This window comes from Suncus etruscus, chromosome 1 (assembly GCF_024139225.1).
Source record: "Suncus etruscus isolate mSunEtr1 chromosome 1, mSunEtr1.pri.cur, whole genome shotgun sequence".
Lineage (NCBI taxonomy): Eukaryota > Metazoa > Chordata > Mammalia > Eulipotyphla > Soricidae > Suncus > Suncus etruscus.
In genome coordinates, this window is record NC_064848.1 from 159,053,100 (window position 1) to 159,072,910 (window position 19,811).

Consider the following 19,811-nt stretch of genomic DNA (forward strand, 5'->3'; position numbering starts at 1 on the left):
CTTTTAGAGCTTGGAAGAGGAGCCGTACCATTTTTCTGCTGGGAAGTGATATTTTCTTTTTCTTAACCCTATCAGCAATTGCATTATTTGCTAGCTGTTGTGTTTTTATATAATTTAACGAATTTATTTACTTATTTATTTTGGTACTGAGGCTCATCTGGCAGTGTTCAGGAGTTCCTTCTGGGTCTGTACTCAGGAATCACTCTTGTTGGTCTCAGAGAACCATACGGTTTGCCAGGGATCAAACTCAGGTTGTTTGCATGCAAGACAAACACTCTCCCTACTGTTCTATTGTTTTGATCCCTCTTGTGTTATTTTTTTTACTCTTATAAACAATACTACAGTGAACAATTTTTATAGTGTTTTTGAACACATAGTTAAGAATTTAAAGGAGGGGCCGGGCGGTGGCGCTAAAGGTAAGGTGCCTGCCTTGCCTGTGCTAGCCTTGGACGGACCGCGGTTCGATCCCCCCGTGTCCCATATGGTCCCCCAAGCCAGGAGCAACTTCTGAGCACATAGCCAGGAGTAACCCCTGAGCGTTACCGGGTGTGGCCCAAAAACCAAAAAAAAAAAAAAAAAAGAATTTAAAAGAGATTATTTGGAAAGGAATTCAAGATTTTGCAAAAGCATCTACCAGTTTACCGTGCACCAGCTGTGCTACTTACTTTCCTGTATCTTCTCCAGCATCCTTTCATCTTTTTTTTTAATAAAAATTTTTGTGACCAAAGTGCATTACAAATATTTTACAGAATTATTTATGGTACATAGTGACAATGAATGAGGGGCATTCCCACCTCCTTTCATCTTTTTTATAAGATTCACACCTTGGCACACTGTACTCAAGGTGATGTGTAATAGGGTGGACAGTTGTGACTAAGAACCACCAGGGGACTTTGGGGAGGGGGGATCCAACTCAGGGCTTCTTGCAGGCTAGACACGTGCTCTTGTATTAGAGCTACATCCCTGCTCCAGCTTCTTTTAATTTTTTTCTGACCTTGAACACCAATAAGAACAAAGCAAACTAAAGACTCTAATTTTCTTATTACTGAGGAAATAATGCACCATTTCAGATGTTACAGCTCATTTTCTGTTTCCTCTGTGGATTATTTATGTCATTTGCCCATTTTGCTAGTGAAATGTCTTATTTGTAGAATGTCACAAATCTGATTGTCAGTTTCTTTGCTATATGTGTTATTTACTTTTATTTAGATCTATTTTGTATCTTTGTGCTCTACATAGGGTTTTTTTGTTTTGTTTTGTTTTGTTTTTTGCTTGGTTGGTTGGTTGGTTTTGTTTTGGGGCCATACTCAGTGGTGCTCAGGGGCTACTCCTGGTTTTGCACTCAGGAATCACTCCTAACTGTGCTCAGGAGACCATCTGGGATACCAGAGATTGAACCCATCAACCATATGCAAGGCCCTACCCACTATACTATCTCTCTGGATTCAGGGTATCTTATTTTTGTTTTGTTTTGTGATCACACCTAGCAGTGCTTGGATGGGGGTCTATGCCGGTGGTGCTTAAGGGAACTTTTTTGTTTGTTTTGTTTGGGCCACACCTGGCAGCAGTCAGGGGTTACTCCTGGCTCTGCACTCAGAAATTGCTCCTGGTAGGCTGGGGTCCATATGGGATCCTGGGGGTTGAACCGGGTCCGGGTCTGTCCTGCATTAACCCTGTCCTGCATAAGCCGTGTGCAAGGCAACCACCCTACCGCTAAGCTATCGCTCCAGCCCCTCAGGGGACCTTTTGATGCAGAAGATCAAACCCAGGTACTCACATGTTAGGCTACTGCTCTATTACTGAGCTATATCTCTGGTCCTTTTTTGTTGTTGTTGTTGTTTTGGTTTTTGGGTCACACCCGACAGCGCACAAGAGTTACTCCTTTACTCCTGGCTCTACACTGAGAAATTGCTCCTGGCAGGCTCGGGACCATATGGGATGCCAGGATTTGAGCCACCGTCCTTCTGCATGCAAAGCAAACACCTACCTCCATGCTATCTCTCCAGCCCCTGGTCCTTATTTTTTTTAATTAATTTTTGGTGGTGTGTATTTTGTTTGTAGGCCATTCCCATACATGCCCAGGGATTATTTCTGGCTCTGCCAGAGATCACTCCTGGCCTACTTGGAGGCTATATATTGAACCCATGTTGGTCAGTGCACTGACCACTGTACTATCTCTCCAGCTGCCTATTTTTATGTTTGAAAGTGTGTGTGTGTGTGTGTGTGTGTGTTCACTGACCACTGTACTATCTCTCCAGCTGCCTATTTTTATGTTTGAAAGTGTGTGTGTGTGTGTGTGTGTGTGTGTATGTGTTGGGGGCCAGAGAGATAACACAGAATTTAGGGCAATTGCCTTGTACACGGTCAACCTGGGTTCGATCCCCAGCATTCCATAGGGTCCCCCAAGTCTGCCAAGAGTAATTTCTGAGTGCAGAGCCAAGAGTTATCCCTGAGCACTGCCAGGTGTGGCCCCCACAAAAAAATTTCTACATAAAGTGTGTCTTTTTTATGTTTTTTTTTTTTGTTTGTTTCGTTTTTGTTTTTGGGTCACACCTGGCAGCACTCAGGTTACTCCTGACTCTACACTCAGAAATCGCCCCTGGCAGGCACAGGGGACCATATGGGATGCTGGGATTCAAACCACCGTCCTTCTGCATGAAAGGCAAACGCCTTACCTCCATGCTATCTCTCCGGCCCCATTAAGTGTGTCTTGATGTGTGTGTGTGCTCATGTGCATTGTGCCAATGGTCAAGGTCACTTGTTCTACCACTGAGCAACCTCTGGTGTGTTCCATAAAATTGTCTGCATGTGTCTGTCATATATTTTCATGACATCTGGGTTCTGTCCTTTTTAGGATATTCTGCTTTGCTTTCAAATAATGAAATATTATTGTTATTTTGCTTTTATTTATTTATTTTGGTTTGGGAACCACCTTTAGTAGTTCTCAAGGATCACTTGCAGGAGTGCTCAGGGCATCATGCGGTGCTGAGGATCAAACACAGGGTATCTCATTTAAAGCATGTGCATTTAAAGCCCTTTGAGCCCTGGTCCTTATACTAACATCTTAAAGTAGTTTTGTTTTGTTTTTTAAACTTTATTAATTGATTGATTGGTTTTTGGCACTCAGGGGTCACTCCTAACTCTGCCCTCAGAAATTGCCTCTGGCAGGCTGGGGGACTATATGGGATGCCAGGAATAAAACCTGCTGGGTCAGCCACATGCAAAGCAAATGCCCTACCCATTGCACTCTTGCTCCAGCCCCTGGAATTTGTTCTTCTATATGGTAAGTGAGGTTTTTTTTTTTTTTTTTCGGGAGTGGGGGTTTGATTTTGAGCCCACACATCAGAGTGTTCAGGACTCACACCTGGTGGTATTAGTTAGGGACTCAAGCCAGTGCCACAGCTGCAGCTGCATGCAGCTAAGTATTATTTAGCCTGGGAATATTTTAATTTATTTTTTCTTGGTGTTTTTGTTGGTTTTTTTGTTTGTTTGGTTGGTTGTTTTTTTTTGTTTTTGTTTTTGTTTTTGCTATCCCCAGTGGTACGTAGGGCTTATTCCTAGCTCTTCACTCAAGGATGAGTTCTGGTTGACTTGGAGGATCATATGGGGTTCTGATTATCAAACCTAGATTGGTATGTGTAAGGCAAGTCCCCTACTTGCAGTACTATCTCTCTGTATCTGAAAGTGAAGAAACAAGAGGCAAAATTAGTGATAGAGTAAAAAACAAACAAAAACAATTAGTGATAGGGGCCGGAGAGATAGCATGGAGGTAATGCGTTTGCCTTGCATGCAGGAGGATGGTGGTTCGAATCCCGGCGTCCCATATGGTCCCCTGAACCTGCCAGGAGGGATTTCTGAGCATAGAGCCAAGAGTAACCCCTGAGCATTGCCGGGTGTGACCCAAAACCGAAAAAAATAAATTAGTGATAGAGTATTTGCCTAACAAGTTCAAGGGCCTGAGTTCAATCCCCTGTGCTATATAGACTATCACTGCAAGATAGTCCTTATATGAAGAAAAGAGAAATGGAAAAAAAGAATATGCTTCATTTACTTTGAGTCTTAAAGAAAATTATTCATGGTGCTAGGGATGTAATTCACTGGTAGAGCACACCGTGCATAATTGAAGCTTTGTATCCCTGCTCTATACACACTATATATCTCCTTCTAAAGAGACTAACAACTTAAGAGTACCAGGGAACCTTGATTGGGGTAAGAAAAAACTGTTATATCAAGATAAAGTAGAATTTCCTCTTAGCAGAGTCTTGCTGAAATATTTAGAGACCAACTTTCTTGATGACTGTACTCACTTTCTAGGGCCCTGGGGAAAATGAATAGGTGTATGTTATTAAGTTATTTCATTCTCAGTCTCAGTATTAATCTTCTCGACTCTGTATTGGTTCTGAGACTTTATACTTTTCAAGTTGGCTCCATGGGATATTTAATTTTTCTCTAGGGCTTTACAGAGAGATGTCAGTGCTGGAAGAGAAGGAACTTGGTTCTCTTTGCTTTTGGATTAGAATCTACATGAAAAAGAAATCAAGTTATACCTTTACCTTCTACCATACACAGAAATTAATTGAAGGACTGGAGTGATAGTACAGTGGGTAAGGTGCTTGCTTTGCAAGCAGCCAACCTGGGTTTGAATTCTGGCATCTCATATGGTCTCCCTAACACTTCCAGGAATGCACAGAGCCAGGAATAAACTCTTAACATCACTAGAATATGGCTTCCCAAAAATCTCTTAATGGATCAAAGAATTAAACTTGACTTAAAGCTGTAACAGTGTCCAGAGGCCAAGAGATAGTACAGTGGTTAGAGTACTTGTCTTGGATGTAGCCAGTCCATGTTTAATTCCTGGCACCCTATATGGCCTTTCAAGCCTACCAGGAGTGACCATTACATGCAGAGCCAGGACTATTTCCTGAACACTTTCGAGTGTGACCTAAAAAACAAACAACATGAAGAATGAAAGATATGGGCAAAGAAGTGAAATAGATATTTCCAAAGAAATTATTTAAATATCCAATAAACTTGAAAAAAGCTCTCAGCATTAATAATGTCAAGGGAACGTAAAATTAAAAGTACAAAGCAGTGGGGCCAGAGAGATAGCACAGAGGCATTTGCCTTGCAAGCAGCCGATCCAGGACCTAAGGTGGTTGGTTTGAATCCCGGCATCCCATATGGTCCCCCGTGCCTGCCAGGAGCTATTTCTGAGCAGACAGCCAGGAGTAACCTGAGCACCACCAGGTGTGGCCCAAAAACCAAAAAAAAAAAAAAAAAAAAAAAAAAAAAAAAAAAAAAAAAAGTACAAAGCAGTATGGGGACTGCAAGATAATATAGCGGGTGAGGGTTTTCCATGCACACAGCTGGCCTAAATTCAATCTTCAGCACTTCATACGATTCCCTGAGCACAGCCAGGAGTGATCCCTTGAGCATATAGCCAGGAATAAGACTTTAGCACTGCTGGGTGTGACTCAAATCCCTCACCCTTCAAAAAGTACAGATAATCATCTCACATCACATCTGCTATTCAAACTATCAAAAATAACCAACATTGTCAAGAGTGTGGGATAATTGGAAAAAGATTAAAAAAAACCTTTTGCATGATTTGCAGACATTAGAAAACTGTGACTGTTCCTCCAAAAATCATTGAATAATGCAGCAATCTCATTGATGGGTTTATACCCCTAGGAGCTGAAAACCTAGATTTGAACAGATACTTGAATAGCAATTCTCATAGCTGTATTCTTCACAACAGCCTATAGTAGAAGACAACCAAATGTCCACTAACAAATGAATGGGTAAACAAAATGTGGTCTGAACATGTATACAAAATACTATTCAAATATAAAAAGGAATACATTTCCAGTACTTGCTACAACATGAATTAACCTTGAAAAAATTAGGCCAGGGCCAGAAAGATGATACAGCATATAAGCCACTTGCCTTGCATGTGGCTGAACTGAGTCTGAGCACCAGCATACCATATGGTCCTTTGACCTCTGTCAGGAGTGACCCCTGAACATAGCCAGGAATAAGCTCTGAGTGCTTCCAAGTGTGGCCCAAAAACAGGTAATGAAAATATTAGGCCACATGAAGTTAGCAAAACAAAAGGCATAGACATTATATAATTCCACTTATGTGAAGTACCTGGAATAGACAAATTCATAGAAACAAAGATGTTGATGTAAGGGTTAGAGAGATAGACCAGCCTTGCATGCAGCTGACCTGTGTTCAATTTTCAGCACCCCATATGGTCCACTGAGCCCCTCTAGTTGTATTTCTTGAGCACAGAGCCTTGAGCATTGCTGGGTATGGCCCAAACAAACAAAAAAGTAGATTTTTACCAGAGACTATGGAGGAAAAAAATGAGAATTTATTGTTTTATGTCATTTGGGATTATGACAAAACTCTGGAAACAGATAGTCGTGATGATAGTACAATATTGGAAATATGCTTACTATCATGTAAAGGGTTAAATTGATCAATTTTTAAATTTTTTTGTTTTGTTTTGGGTACCAGGGATTAAACCTAGATTGGCCATGTGCAATGCAAGCATCCTAACTGCTGCTGTTCCAGCTCCAAGTTTTGTTTTGTGTTTCTTTTTGTTTGTTTGTTTGTTTTGGGTCACACCAGCAGTGCTCAGGGGTTACTCCTGGCTCTATGCTCAGAAATCGCTCTTGGCATGCTTGGGGGACCATCTGGAATGCCAGGGTTTTGAACCACCGTCCTTCTGCATGCAAGGCAAATGCCCTACCTCCATGCTATCAGTTTTGTTACTTGTATTTCACTCCGGCCCCCAGCCATCAGTTTTGTTACATGTATTTTACTGCAGTGTAAAACTAAATTAGAAAGACTGTTGTTTCTTCTCCCTTTCTCAGTTTTGAGGGGGATCTCAGGCAGTGTTCAGAGGACCATTAGGTCACTCCCCATGTTCTCAGCCTTGAGATTCAGTATGACTTGGGCCTGTGGTGCTGGGCCATAAGAACCACCCCATTAGTAATCAGGGTTCCCCAGGGTCATTTGAGCAATGCTCAGGGGCCATGTGGTTGGAGATCAAACTTGTGGCCTCACACATACAAGGCATTCACTTCAACCCTTTTAAATTGTCTCAACAGTCCTTCACTTGCTTGTTTTTTGTTTGTTTTTTGGGGCCACACCTGGCAGTGCTCAGGGGTTACTCCTGGCTATCTGCTCAGAAATAAGTCCTGGCAGGCACGGGGGACCATATGGATGTCGGGATTTGAACCAACCACCTTAGGTCCTGGGTCGGCTCAGGGGTTACTCCTGGCTATCTGCTCAGAAATAAGTCCTGGCAGGCACGGGGGACCATATGGATGTCGGGATTTGAACCAACCACCTTAGGTCCTGGGTCGGCTGCTTGCAAGGCAAGCTGTGCTATCTCTCTGACCACAATTTTTTTTTATCATAATGTTCTAAATGACCATTTGAAATACCAAACAAAACAAAACAAAACAAGAGTTCAGGGAAATAGCTTTAAATACTAGAGGGTTTGCTTTGCAAACAAGACACTTGGGTTCTATCCCTGACACCACATGAGATAGTACAGGCCAATTCCCAAGCACTGATCAGAGTGTCCCCCAAGCACTAAGCTGGAAATAACCCCCAATACCTCCCTGTGTGGCCCAAAATAACAGAAGGGGGGGGAGAGATCATTTCCTTTTTAAAACTTTTTTTTTTTTTTTTTTTTTTTTTTTTTAGTTTTTGGGCCACACCAGCGTTGCTCAGGGGTTACTCCTGGCTGTCTGCTCAGAAATAGCTCCTGGCAGGCATGGGGGACCATATGGGACACCGGGATTCGAACCAACCACCTTTGGTCCTGGATCGGCTGCTTGCAAGGCAAACGCCGCTGTGCTATCTCTCCGGGCCCTCCTTTTTAAAACTTTGAGTGAAATATGGAATTAAATCATTGCAGGACTAGAGAAATAGTACAGGTAGTAAGGTGCTTGCCTTTCATCTGGCTGGCCCCAGTTTGAATCTCTAGCACTAATGATCCCCCAAGCACTTTAAGAGGTCACTTCTGAGCAGAGAGTCAAAAATAGCCCCTCAATACTGCTGGGTATGTTACAAAAATAAGAAATAAATGGCATCAGCTTAGTTCTTTGAGCTGTCTCTCCAATCCCTGCAGCTTGGTATTTTGTTTTAGTTTGCTGTTGGGAGGCTACACCAGCACTTCCCAGGGGTTCCATGCAGTGCCAGAGTTTGAACCTTGCCTCCAGCACTCAAAACACTCATACTAGCCCTTTGAGCCTTCTCCAGGCCTCTCTCAAGTTTAGTTGCACTGATGACTGAGTACCAAACAGTTTATTATCATTTTGGATTAGGATTAAAGAATATACATTATTAGACAAGAAGAGTTTTGCTCTTATTACCATTTACCACAACCTATGATTTGAATTAGAGCAGGAGTCTCAAACTCAATTTACCTGGGGGCCACAGGAGGCAAAGTCGGGGTGATCCTTGAGTAGTAAGCCTTGAACATTGGGGGGTGTGACCCAAACAATTAAAACAAAACAAAACAAAAAAAAGATTCCTATAAGGCAGCGTCACAAAATGTTGTACGGAGGGCCGCAAACAGCCCGCAGGCCGCGAGTTTGAGACCCCTGAACTAGAGTTGTTTAGGTTTAACCTAATTAAAAACTAAACAAGAGGGCCCGGAGAGATAGCACAGCGGCATTTGCCTTGCAAGCAGCCGATCCAGGACCAAAGGTGGTTGGTTCAAATCCCGGTGTCCCATATGGTCCCCCGTGCCTGCCAGGAGCTATTTCTGAGCAGACAGCCAGGAGTAACCCCTGAGCACTGCCGAGTGTGGCCCAAAAACCAAAAAAAAAAAAAAACCAAAAAACTAAATAAGAACAAACAAATAGGGGGCTGGAGAGATAGCACAGCAGTAGGGTGTTTGCCTTGCACTCGGCTGACCCTGGATGGGTCGATTCCTGGCATCCATTATGGTCCCCCAGGCTTGCCAGAAGCGTTTTTTGGTGTGTGTGGTGTGTGTGTGTGTGTGTGTGTGTGTGTGTGTGTGTGTGTGTGTGTGTGTGTCACACCCAGCCGCTCTCAGGGATTACTCCTGGCTCTGCACTCAGAAATCGCCCCCATGGGCCCGGAGAGATAGCACAACGGCGTTTGCCTTGTAAGCAGCCGATCCAGGACCTTAAGGTGGTTGGTTCGAATCCCGGTGTCCCATATGGTCCCCCGTGCCTGCCAGGAGCTATTTCTGAGCAGACAGCCAGGAGTAACCCCTGAGCACCGCTGGGTGTGCCCCCCCCCCCAAAAAAAAGAAATCGCCCCTGGTTTGGAGGATTATATAGGATGCCAGTAATCAAACCCAGCTCCATTGTGGGTCAACTACATGGAAGACAAACGCCTTACTGCTGTGCTGTCTCTCTGGCGATTTCTGGGTGATTTATTTATTTATTTATTTATTTATTTATTTATTTATTTATTTATTTATTTATTTGGTTTTTGGGCCACACCCTGTGATGCTCAGGGGTTACTCCTGGCTATGCGCTCAGAAGTTGCTCCTGGCTTCTTGGGGGACCATATGGGACGCGGGGGGATCGAACCGTGATCCGTCCTAGGCTAGTGCAGGCACCTTACCTCCAGCGCCACCGCCCGGCCCCGTGATTTATTTATTTAATAAATAAAATTTGGGGCCGGAGAGATAGCATGGAGGTAAGGCATTTGCCTTGCATGCAGAAGGACAGTGGTTCAAATCCCGGCATCCCACATGGTCCCCCGAGCCTGCCAGGAGTGATTTCTGAGCATAGAGCCAGGAGTAATCCTTGAGCACTGCTGGTTGTGACCCAAAAACCAAAAAAAAATTGGGGGGGGGGGCTGGAGCAATAGCACAGTGGAGTGGAGAGGGTGTCTGCTTTGCATGCAGCCAACCTGGTTCGATCCCTAGCAGCCCATGTCATCCCCTGAGCACCTCTACAAGTGAGTTCTGGGTTCAGAGCCAAGAGTAACCTCTGAGCACTGCCAAGTGTGGTCCAAAACACAAGAAATAAATGAATTAATTAATTAATATAGGAGTAGACCTGGCGGTGCTTGAGGAAGCACCTCACATGGGATCAGCTGTTGGTAACTCCAGCACTCATTGGGTGTGGGGGAGGGGGAGTTGTCATACCTGGGTGTGATCACAGTTTATTCCTGACTCAGCACTCAGGAATCTCTCCTGGCAATGCTCAGAGGATATGGGATGCTGAGGACTGAACCAGAGTCACCTGTGTGCAGAGCAAGCACCCTATCCTTTGTAATCTGTACTATTTCTCTAGCCACAGTTGTTGGGTTATTTATTTAGTTTTGTTTTCTGTTATATTTAAGTATTAAATCATTTAATATTAATTTAGTTTACATAAACTATTTTGTGGGGCTGGAGTAATAGCAGTGGTTTCTGAACACAGAGCCAGGAATAACAACCCCTGAGTGCTGCTAGATATGGCCCACCCACCCCCAATCTATTTTGTGAGGTTTCACCATAGTACATCATACTGAATATATGTTAAATACATGTGTGGGTATATATATACATATATATACATATATACCATTATATATATTCCATTATAGCTAATAATGGGCCAGAGAGATAGTATAGCAGATAAGGTGCTTACTTTGTATACACCTGATGCCAGTATGATCCCCAGCACTATATATGGCTACTTTTATTTTTTGTTTTTTGGGTCACATTCGGCAGCGCTCACGGGTTACTCCTGGCTCTACGCTCAGAAATCGCTCCTGGCAGGCTCGGGGGACCATATGGGAAGCTGGGATTCGAACCACCATCCTTCTGCATGCAAGGCAAACTCTTTACCTCATGCTATCTCTCTGGCAACATATATGACTACTTTTGTACTGCCGGGACTGATCCCTGAATAATGTTGGATGTGACAAAAAATTTTTTTAGTAAAAAGAATTGCTCTAGGGGCCGGAGAGATAGCATAGAGATAAGGCATTTGCCTTTCATGCAGAAGGACGGTGATTCGAATCCCGGCATCCCATATGGTCCCCTGTGCCTGCCAGAGGCGATTTCTGAGCATAGAGCCAGTAGTAACCCCTGAGCGCTGCCGGGTGTGACCCAAAAACCAAAAAAAAAAAAAAAAAAGAATTGCTCTATAGGACCAGAACTCATAGGAACTAGAACTTTATAGGACCAGTAACTCATCATTCGAGAACTTCTCTTGCGAGAAGGGATAGAATGATAATACAACAGTTAGGGTATTATTGCATAAAGCCAACCTGAATTTGATCCTTGATATTCCTTATCCCCTGAGCCTTCCAGTGATTCCTGAGCTCAGAGCCAGGAGTAAGTCTTGAGCATCGCCGAATGTGGCCCAAACAACAAGATAAAACAAAAAAATAGTTTCTGTCCTAAGCTCCAAATAAAACTCCCAGATCCTATAGCAAGAGCACAGGATTCCCCCATACCATCCTAGTACATACCATATAAAGTCTCTGTGGCCCCAAGTATTACAGCACTGCCCTTCCTTTGAAGTGCAGTTGTTTGGAACCTCCCTTGAAATGTCACATTTGTGCTTTTTGTTTGTTTATTTCTTCATGAAGGTCTGAGGATGAGGAGTTTTTGAAAAGACTCTCTGCAAGTTACCTTGTGAGAAAGGACCCTGATGCTCCTCTTTTCTACAGAGAACAAGGGAACAGAAAATTTCAAGAGAAAGATTATGTGGGAGCAGCAGTGCTTTACTCTAAGGTAAGGTCCTCTCCCCTAGCAAGACATCAACTTGGCACAGCTGTTCTGACACTTTAGACTGCATTATTTTGAGGGGTCAGGGAGCCTACCAAACAGTACTCAGAGCACCTAGGGCCAACTAGACCTGTGGTTTGTTATGAGGACCCAAGTATGTTGTTCTTTAAGGCTCCTATGGTGCTGAGGACCACCAGGATCACTCTAGCAGTGCTTAGAGCCTCCAGGGTTACTTCCAGCAGTGTTTCAGAGGCCAAGTGGTGCTGGACATTGAGCGGAACCCAATGGTCAGGTCAGATAAATGTAATACGTGGACCCTAACCTCATTCTATCTCCCCGATTCCTGCTACCTAATTTTCAGAAGATAGAGCTCATTGTACAATTGTACAGTGTCAGTTTTATGGGTTTTGTTTGTTTGTTTATTTGGTTTGGTTTGGTGTTTTTAGTTTTTTTTTTTCTTTTAGGGCCATACCTGGCCAGTGCTCAGGTGTTACTCCTGGCTGTGCACTCAGAAATTACTCCTGGCAGGCTCAGGGATATTGGATATTAAACCCAGGTCAGCCACATGGAAGGCAAAGACCCTACCCACTGTGCTATCTCTCCAGCTCCCAATTTTATGGTTATTTTGTTTTGTTGTTGCTCAGGACTTCTTAGCTTTGCACTTAGGAATTACTCCTGGTAGTGTTCAGAAGACCATTTGGGTGTCTGGATATCAAATCTGAGAAATGGCTTACCCACTGTATTATAAAACTACTCTTTGTGGATTGGATTTGAACAAGCAAACTGTAGGCTGAGGAGATGACTCAAGTAGTAGAATACATGGTCAGCATAGTCAGAGACCCTGAGTTTGATCCCCACATCACATGGCCCACTCCCAGCTCCCCAGCACCACAAGGCACAGCCTCAGTGGCCCCCAGGGACAGCCAGGTCAGATGGCAGGGGATCCCTGAGCTTCATCCCACAGACTGATCTCTGCCATAAATGCACTGACAGGAATGAGACTTTTTAAAAAAGAGAGAGAGAAGGGAAGGAAAAGAAAGGAAACAGGTAAAATTCTGCTCTTGACTATATTTTGCCCTGTTTGATCTTAAGTGTATTAAGCGTTGATTTTAAATGACCGGAATTTATTCAGGAAACTTCTATTTCTATATTCCTTTAGGTACCTTAATGCTATATGATTTATTGACCTTGGCCCTACCTCACTCAGGTCTGTAAGATTTCATTGAATTGTATTTTTTCTTGTTTTGTTTTTGGGTCACACTCGGCAGCGCTCAGGGGTTACTCCTGGCTCTACACTTAGAAATCCCTCCTGGGGGCCCGGAGGGATAGCACAACGGCGTTTGCCTTGCAAGCAGCCGATCCAGGACCAAAGGTGGTTGGTTCGAATCCCGGTGTCCCATATGGTCCCCCGTGCCTTGCCAGGAGCTATTTCTGAGCAGACAGCCAGGAGTAACCCCTGAGCATCGCCGGGTATGGCCCCCCCCCCAAAAAAAAGAAATCCCTCCTGGCAGGCTTGGGGGAACATCTGGGATACCGGGATTCGAACCACTGTCCTTCTGCATCCAAGGCAAATTCTCTACCTTCATGCTATCTCTCTGGCCACAATTGTATTTTTTGTTTATGTGTTTGTTTTTGGGCCACACGCAGTGAAGCTCAAGGGTTATTCCTGGCTAGGCACTCAGGAATCACTCCTGGCTTGTAGAACTATATGGGATACCAAGGATCAAACTAAGGTCCATCATGGATCAGCCACATAAAAGGCAAACGCCCTACTGCTGCGCTATCACTCTGGCCCCTGAATTATATATATATTTTTATTATGGCTCTTGGTTTCATAATCCAGATCTAGCCTAAAATTAGATATTTGGCTAACCACAGTGTTGGCTTGCAAGCAGTAAGAGAGTGCTAGTAGAACAAGCAAGTATTAACTTTATATGTGGCTGACCCGAATTCAATTCACAGCACCCCATATGGTCTCCTGAGCACCACTGGGGGTGGCCCAAAAACAAAAAAGGAAAATAAGCCATATCACTACAATCCAGTTGAACTCCATTTTGAGTTCTTTTGCAGGAGCACACCCAGCAGTGCTCAGGAGTTACTCCTGCCTCTATGCTCAGAAATCATTCCTGGCAGTCTCAGAGGACCATATGGGATGCCAGGGATCAAACCTGGGTCAGTTGCATCCAAGGCAAATAAATGCCCTACCTGTTGTGCTATCACTCCAGCCCCTGAACTCCATTTTGAAAGTTGTCAGCAGATATTTAGAATTGTTTTGAGCTAGATTTGGGGTATTTGAGGGAAAATACTGGCTTTTAGAAATCTGTTTTAATTAGTAATTTGCCCTATTTTATAGCAATGTCAAAATACAAAAAATAAATCTCATTATCTACCCCTTGAGTTTTCTAGAACCTGGACAAATAATTAGATAAACCTGAGGCAGATTGATAAGAGAAAAGAGAGTAACTCACCATGTGGATGGTGCCAAGGAATTGAATCCAGACCTCCTGCATGTTAAAGTATGTGTGGAGTCAGTACTAGAGTGCACACCTCAAATGTGTGAGGTGCTTAATTTGATCCCCATCATCAAAACAAAAGGTCTTGGAAGGAGGTCTCTCAAAAAACGGGGCCAGAGGGCCAGAACAATAGCACAAAAACAAAAACAAAAACAAAAACCCAAAAACAAAACAATAGCACAGCAGGTAGGACATTTGCGCTGCATAGGACCAATCAGGCTCGATCCCTGGCATTTTATATGGTCCCCTGAAACTGCCAACTAATTTTTGTGTACAGAGCCAGGAGTAATCTCTAAGTGCAGCCTGGTATAGCCAAAAAATATAAATAAATAAAAAATAAAATAAAAAGGGAGCCAGAATGGTAGAACCATGGGTAGGGTGCTTGCTTTGAATACAGCTAACCCTGGTTTGATCCTTGGGAGCCCAGTTGGTCCTCCAAGCCCACTAGGAGTAGATCCTGAGTGCAGAGCCAGGAATAACCCCGGAGCCATAGCCAATGGTATGTGCCCCCCCAAAAATAAATAATTGAATACAATTGCATAGAAATTTGTTCAAGAAAAAAAACGTGTTGTGAAAACTAAAAGCAAAGAAGTTAAGGTTTGTGACTAGAAAGGAAAGGGAGCCTCCCTCTCTTGCAAACTAGTGTTTAGGTGATGATGACACTTGGCAATTTTCTGTAAGCCTGTGATTTTCTTCCTTTCTCGAAATAAATATTTGTTGTTTTTGTCTGATTATAGGTGTGATATGTGTATACTTAAGATAATAGAAACATAAGGACTGGGAAAGAAATTGCATAACCAATGATAGGCACTGTTAACATTTATGTTCCTAGCCAGCCAGCCAGATTTCTTCCTTGGAAAATGATTTTCTTTTACAAAATTGAGATAATGCTGCACTTACTGTTGTGTAACCTACTTTTTCCTCTCGACAATTTATTCTGACCATTTTCTCAGGTTACTAAATTTCCCACTAGAACGTGATTTTTTCTGCCTGGCTTAGTGTTCATGTACAGAGAACTCTCCTTGATTTAACATTGGACTCATAGAGCTGCAAGCAAGCATCTTCCTGTGTAAATATTTGTAGACATTTGATGATTTCCTTAGAATAAATTCCTGGAAAGGCAATCGCTGGGTCAATTGACTATATATGCACATATATTTAAGACCTCTGTACCTGATGCTCACTTGTTAACATCCCTTCTAGCAAGAGTATAGGGTAATTCTCCAGAGGCTGGAGCAATCTCCCAGCCACAGGACGTTTGCCTTGCATGCTCAGGGTTCTGTCTCTGCCCTCTCTTGGTTCCCAGAGCCTGCCAGGAGTAATCCCTGAGCACCACCAGGTGTGGCCTCAAAACAAAAACAAAACAACAAAAAAGAACTGTAATTCTCTTTTTCCTAAGCAGTACTGGCTTTTTTTTGGGGGGGGGGAGGGTTGGGTTACACCCAGAGGTGCTACTCCTGGCTCTGTGCTCAGAAATTGCTCTTTGCAGGCATGGAGGACCATTTGGAATGCCGGGATCTGTCCTGGATTGGCTGCGTGCAAGGCAAATGACCTACCACTGTACTATCTCTCTGGCCCCAGTACTGGCATTATTATTTCTATTGTCACTTTTTATTTCTTAGTTTTTGTTTTTGTGTCTAGACCATACCCAATGGTGTTGTGGGCCACAGGGGCACTACTCCCAGCCAGCTGAGCAGACTACATGGGATGCTGGGGATCAAACTCAGGTCAGCTGTGTGCAAGGCAAATACCTGACTCATTGTACTATTGCTCCAGTCATGTGCTCAACCCTTTGATATTGCTCAGTCATATGTTCATCCCAGGTTCATTTTTACTCTTGGTTTTTTTTTCTGTTTTTGAATAGAAAGTATATTTACATATTTGCTTAGGAAGGGTCACATTATAATTTACTTCCTCATCTTCAGCCACCTTTCTTCCCACTTTATTTACCATTCCTAGAGGCTGCCAGCAGTGTTAAACATCCCTTTCTAGTGACACTTATGTATGTGAATATTTTTAATATTTATGTATTTGTTTATAATAATTATATATTCATTTCTGTGTGTATATATAGATTCTATCCCACTCTGCATTGCACTTTTTTCCCCTAATAACATTCTTTTCAATAACATTCTTTTAACATTTTGTGTGTATGGAAGGTAAAATCATGTTTTTATTTGGAAATTCTGAGCAAGGGGAGGGAGAAGAAAAGAAAAAAAGAAAAATTCTCTAAGAGAGAACACTGGTTTCTCCAAAGATAAGAGAGCCTCAGGACACATCCTAGCATGAAAGTATCCACGTATCAGGGCCTGACAGATAGCATGGAGGTAAGGCATTTGCCTTGCATGCAGAAGGATGCTGATTCAAATCCCAGCATCCCATATGGACCCCCAGGCCTGCCAGGAGTAACCCCTGAGCGCTGCCAGGTGTGACTCATCCCCCCAAAAGAGAAAGTATCCAAGTATCAAAGTACATGTCTTGGGGCCAGAACGATAGCACAGTATGTAGGTTGTTTGCTTTTATACTGCCAACCCATATTCAATCCCCATCATTCCATATGTTCCTCTAAGCCTGCCAGGAGCCATTTCTGAGTGCAGAGCCAGAAGTAACCCTGAGTACCATCGGGTGTGACCCAAAAACCAAAAAAAAAAAAGTACACATCTCAGAAGAGGAGATGCAGGGGACATGTGCTGATGCAGGCACTGTGTATATGGTCTGACAACACACATATACCTATAAACATTATATACACACATACTGTCAAGCACATTTTTTTAATTTGTTTTGTTTCGTTTTGTTTTGTTTTTGGGCCACACCTGTTGACTCTCAGGGTTTACTCCTGGCTACAGGCTCAGAAGTCACTCCTGGCTTGGGGGACCATATGGGACGCCGGGAGATCTAACTGCATTATGTCCTAGGCTAGAGCTTGCAAGGCAGACATCTTACCTCTAGCGCCACCACTCAGGCCCTACTGTCAGGCACACTTTTTTTTTTTTTGGTCACACCCGGGGATGCTCAGGGGTTACTCCTGGCTTCCTGCTCAGAAATCACTCCTGGCAGGCACGGAGGACCATATGGATGCCGGGATTCAAACCACCATTGGTCCTGGGTCAGCGCTTGCAAGGCAAACATGCTACTGCTACCGCTGTGCTATCTCTCCAGCCCCAGGCACACTTTTTAAAATATAACAATGTCTTTCTCTTCTTTCACTTTTTTTTTTTTTTTTTGGTTTTTTGGGCCACACCCGGCAGTGCTCAGGGGTTACTCCTGGCTGTCTGCTCAGAAATAGCTCCTGGCAGGCAAGGGGGACCATATGGGACACCGGGATTCAAACCAACCACCTTTGGTCCTGGATCGGCTGCTTGCAAGGCAAACGCCGCTGTGCTATCTCTCCAGGCCCTTCTTTCACTTTTTTTTATGTGTGGTGCTGGGAACTGAACCCAGGGTCTATGCAAAGCAGGTGCTCTACCACTGAACTACATTCCTGACCCCCAATTAATGATACTTTGAAGATCATTTTTGCACCAGTATAGAAAGACCTTCCTCCTTCTCTGACATTTCATTATATGAGTATGCAATCATTTATTTCACAGTGTCCTATGGAGCAATATTTTTTGTTTAGTTGTTTTCAGGCTTTTACTATTTCAAGTAATTTTGAGATAAAAAGCTTTGAGTTATATTACTTTGTTCATATCTACAAGGCCAATGTCCTATAAAAATTCTAGTGGAAGAATTCTTGGGTAATGAGAGATACAGATAGAACAATATATATACATATACATATTGAGAGATATAGATCAATAGATAGATAAATTGCCTAACATAAGCAACATCTGAGAATGCCCATTATCCTACTTTTGTCAACCCATTGTGCTATCAGTTTTTTTTCTTTATAATTGTGTTAAGTTAAAAGTTATATCTCAGGGGCCAGAGAGATAACATGGAGGTAAGGCATTTGCCTTTCATGCAGAAGGTCAGTGGTTCGAATCCCGGCATCCCATATGATCCCCTGAGCTTGCCAGGAGTGATTTCTGAGCATGGAGCCAGGAGTAACCCCTGAGCGCTGCTGGTGTGACCAAAAAAAAAAAAACAAAAAATAAATAAATAAAGGTTATATCTCAGAATTTTAATTTACCTTTTATAACATATTAATGAGATTGAGCATTTCTCTTAAGTTTGAGAACTATTTCTGTTTCTCATTAGAATTATTTGTTCAGGGACAGGGTAGTAGTAGTACAGTGGGTAAGGCACTTGCCTTGCATTCAGCCAACCTGAATTCATCTCTGGCATCACATATGGTCAAACCTTCTAGGAGTGATCCCTGAGTATAGAGCCAAATGAAAACCCTGAGCACTACTAGGTGTGACCCAAAATCAAAAGAGCACTATTTGTTCAAATTATTTATTTGTTCTTTGGTAGAATTATTGGTTGTCATTTTGATCCATTTATTGAAACTGTTTATAAAGTAGAGAAAAGGACCCTTTGCCTCTGCTATGCTTTACAGATAGTTTTTCCAGTTCATTAATTTTGTTTGGGGGCTTTTCAAACAGTGCTGACAGCCACTTCCAACAATACTTGGTAGTCCTCAATGTTAGGGACTGAGATGGAGATCTCAGGTCCTACAATGCTAATGACCGCAGGGTCACTTCACTGGTGCTTCATGAGCTTCAGGGCTAACATCCAGAGGTATTCTAGGAGTCATGAGATGCCAGGGTTCAAACTCAGGTCTCAGCACAGGCATTCATGTGCCACTAAACCTTCTTCCTGGTCTTTTGCAGTTCATGGTTTATGCTTTAATAATGCTTTTATTGGTTTCTCTGTAAATAATGTAAGGTGGAGTTAGGCTCTAGGGATATAGATATTTAGGGCTGGAGCACATGATTTGCACACAGAGGCCCTGAGTTCTGTCCCTGGACTACATGATTTCTCCAGCATCACCACCTGTGTCCCTGGTGACCTTCAGTTTCTCTGTGTCTGAGCAGCTCTGCATCACCATGCTAGACATGGACTCTTCAGATTCATACTGCCCAATCACATATCTGGGGTAGTATCCCTTGCTGCAGGCTTCCTGAGCAATTCTTGGGAGTCCCCAAACCAAGAAAAATAATTTTCGCCTTTTTTTTTTTTTTTTTTTGGTTTTTAGGCCACACCCGGTAACGCTCAGGGGTTACTCCGGGCTGTGCGCTCAGAAGTCGCTCCTGGCTTGGGGGACCATATGGGACACTGGGGAATCGAACCTCGGTCTGTCCAAGGCTAGGACTGGCAAGGCAGACACCTTACCTCTAGCACCACTGTGCCGGCCCCCTTTATTTATTTATTTATTTATTTTTTGGTTTCTCGGGCCACACCCGTTTGATGCTCAGGGGTTACTCCTGGCTAAGCACTCAGAAATTGCCCCTGGAGGCTGGCGAGGTGGCGCTAGAGGTAAGGTGTCTGCCTTGCAAGCGCTAGCCAAGGAATGACCATGGTTAGATCCCCCAGCGTCCCATATGGTCCCCACAAACCAAGGGCAAAACCAAAAAAAAAATGCCCCTGGCTTGGGGGGACCACATGGGACGCCTGGGGATCGAACC

At 43.3% G+C, this 19,811-nt stretch overlaps 1 protein-coding gene across 1 annotated transcript in view; it reads left to right on the forward strand.

Moving 5' to 3' along the window:
• Positions 1-19,811, forward strand: part of SMYD4 (SET and MYND domain containing 4) — a 75,987-nt gene that overhangs the window by 14,725 nt on the left and 41,451 nt on the right. The window contains exon 3 of the mRNA XM_049782651.1: positions 11,587-11,731. Coding sequence (XP_049638608.1) covers positions 11,587-11,731 — 145 coding nt within the window. The remainder of the gene's footprint in view (positions 1-11,586; positions 11,732-19,811) is intronic.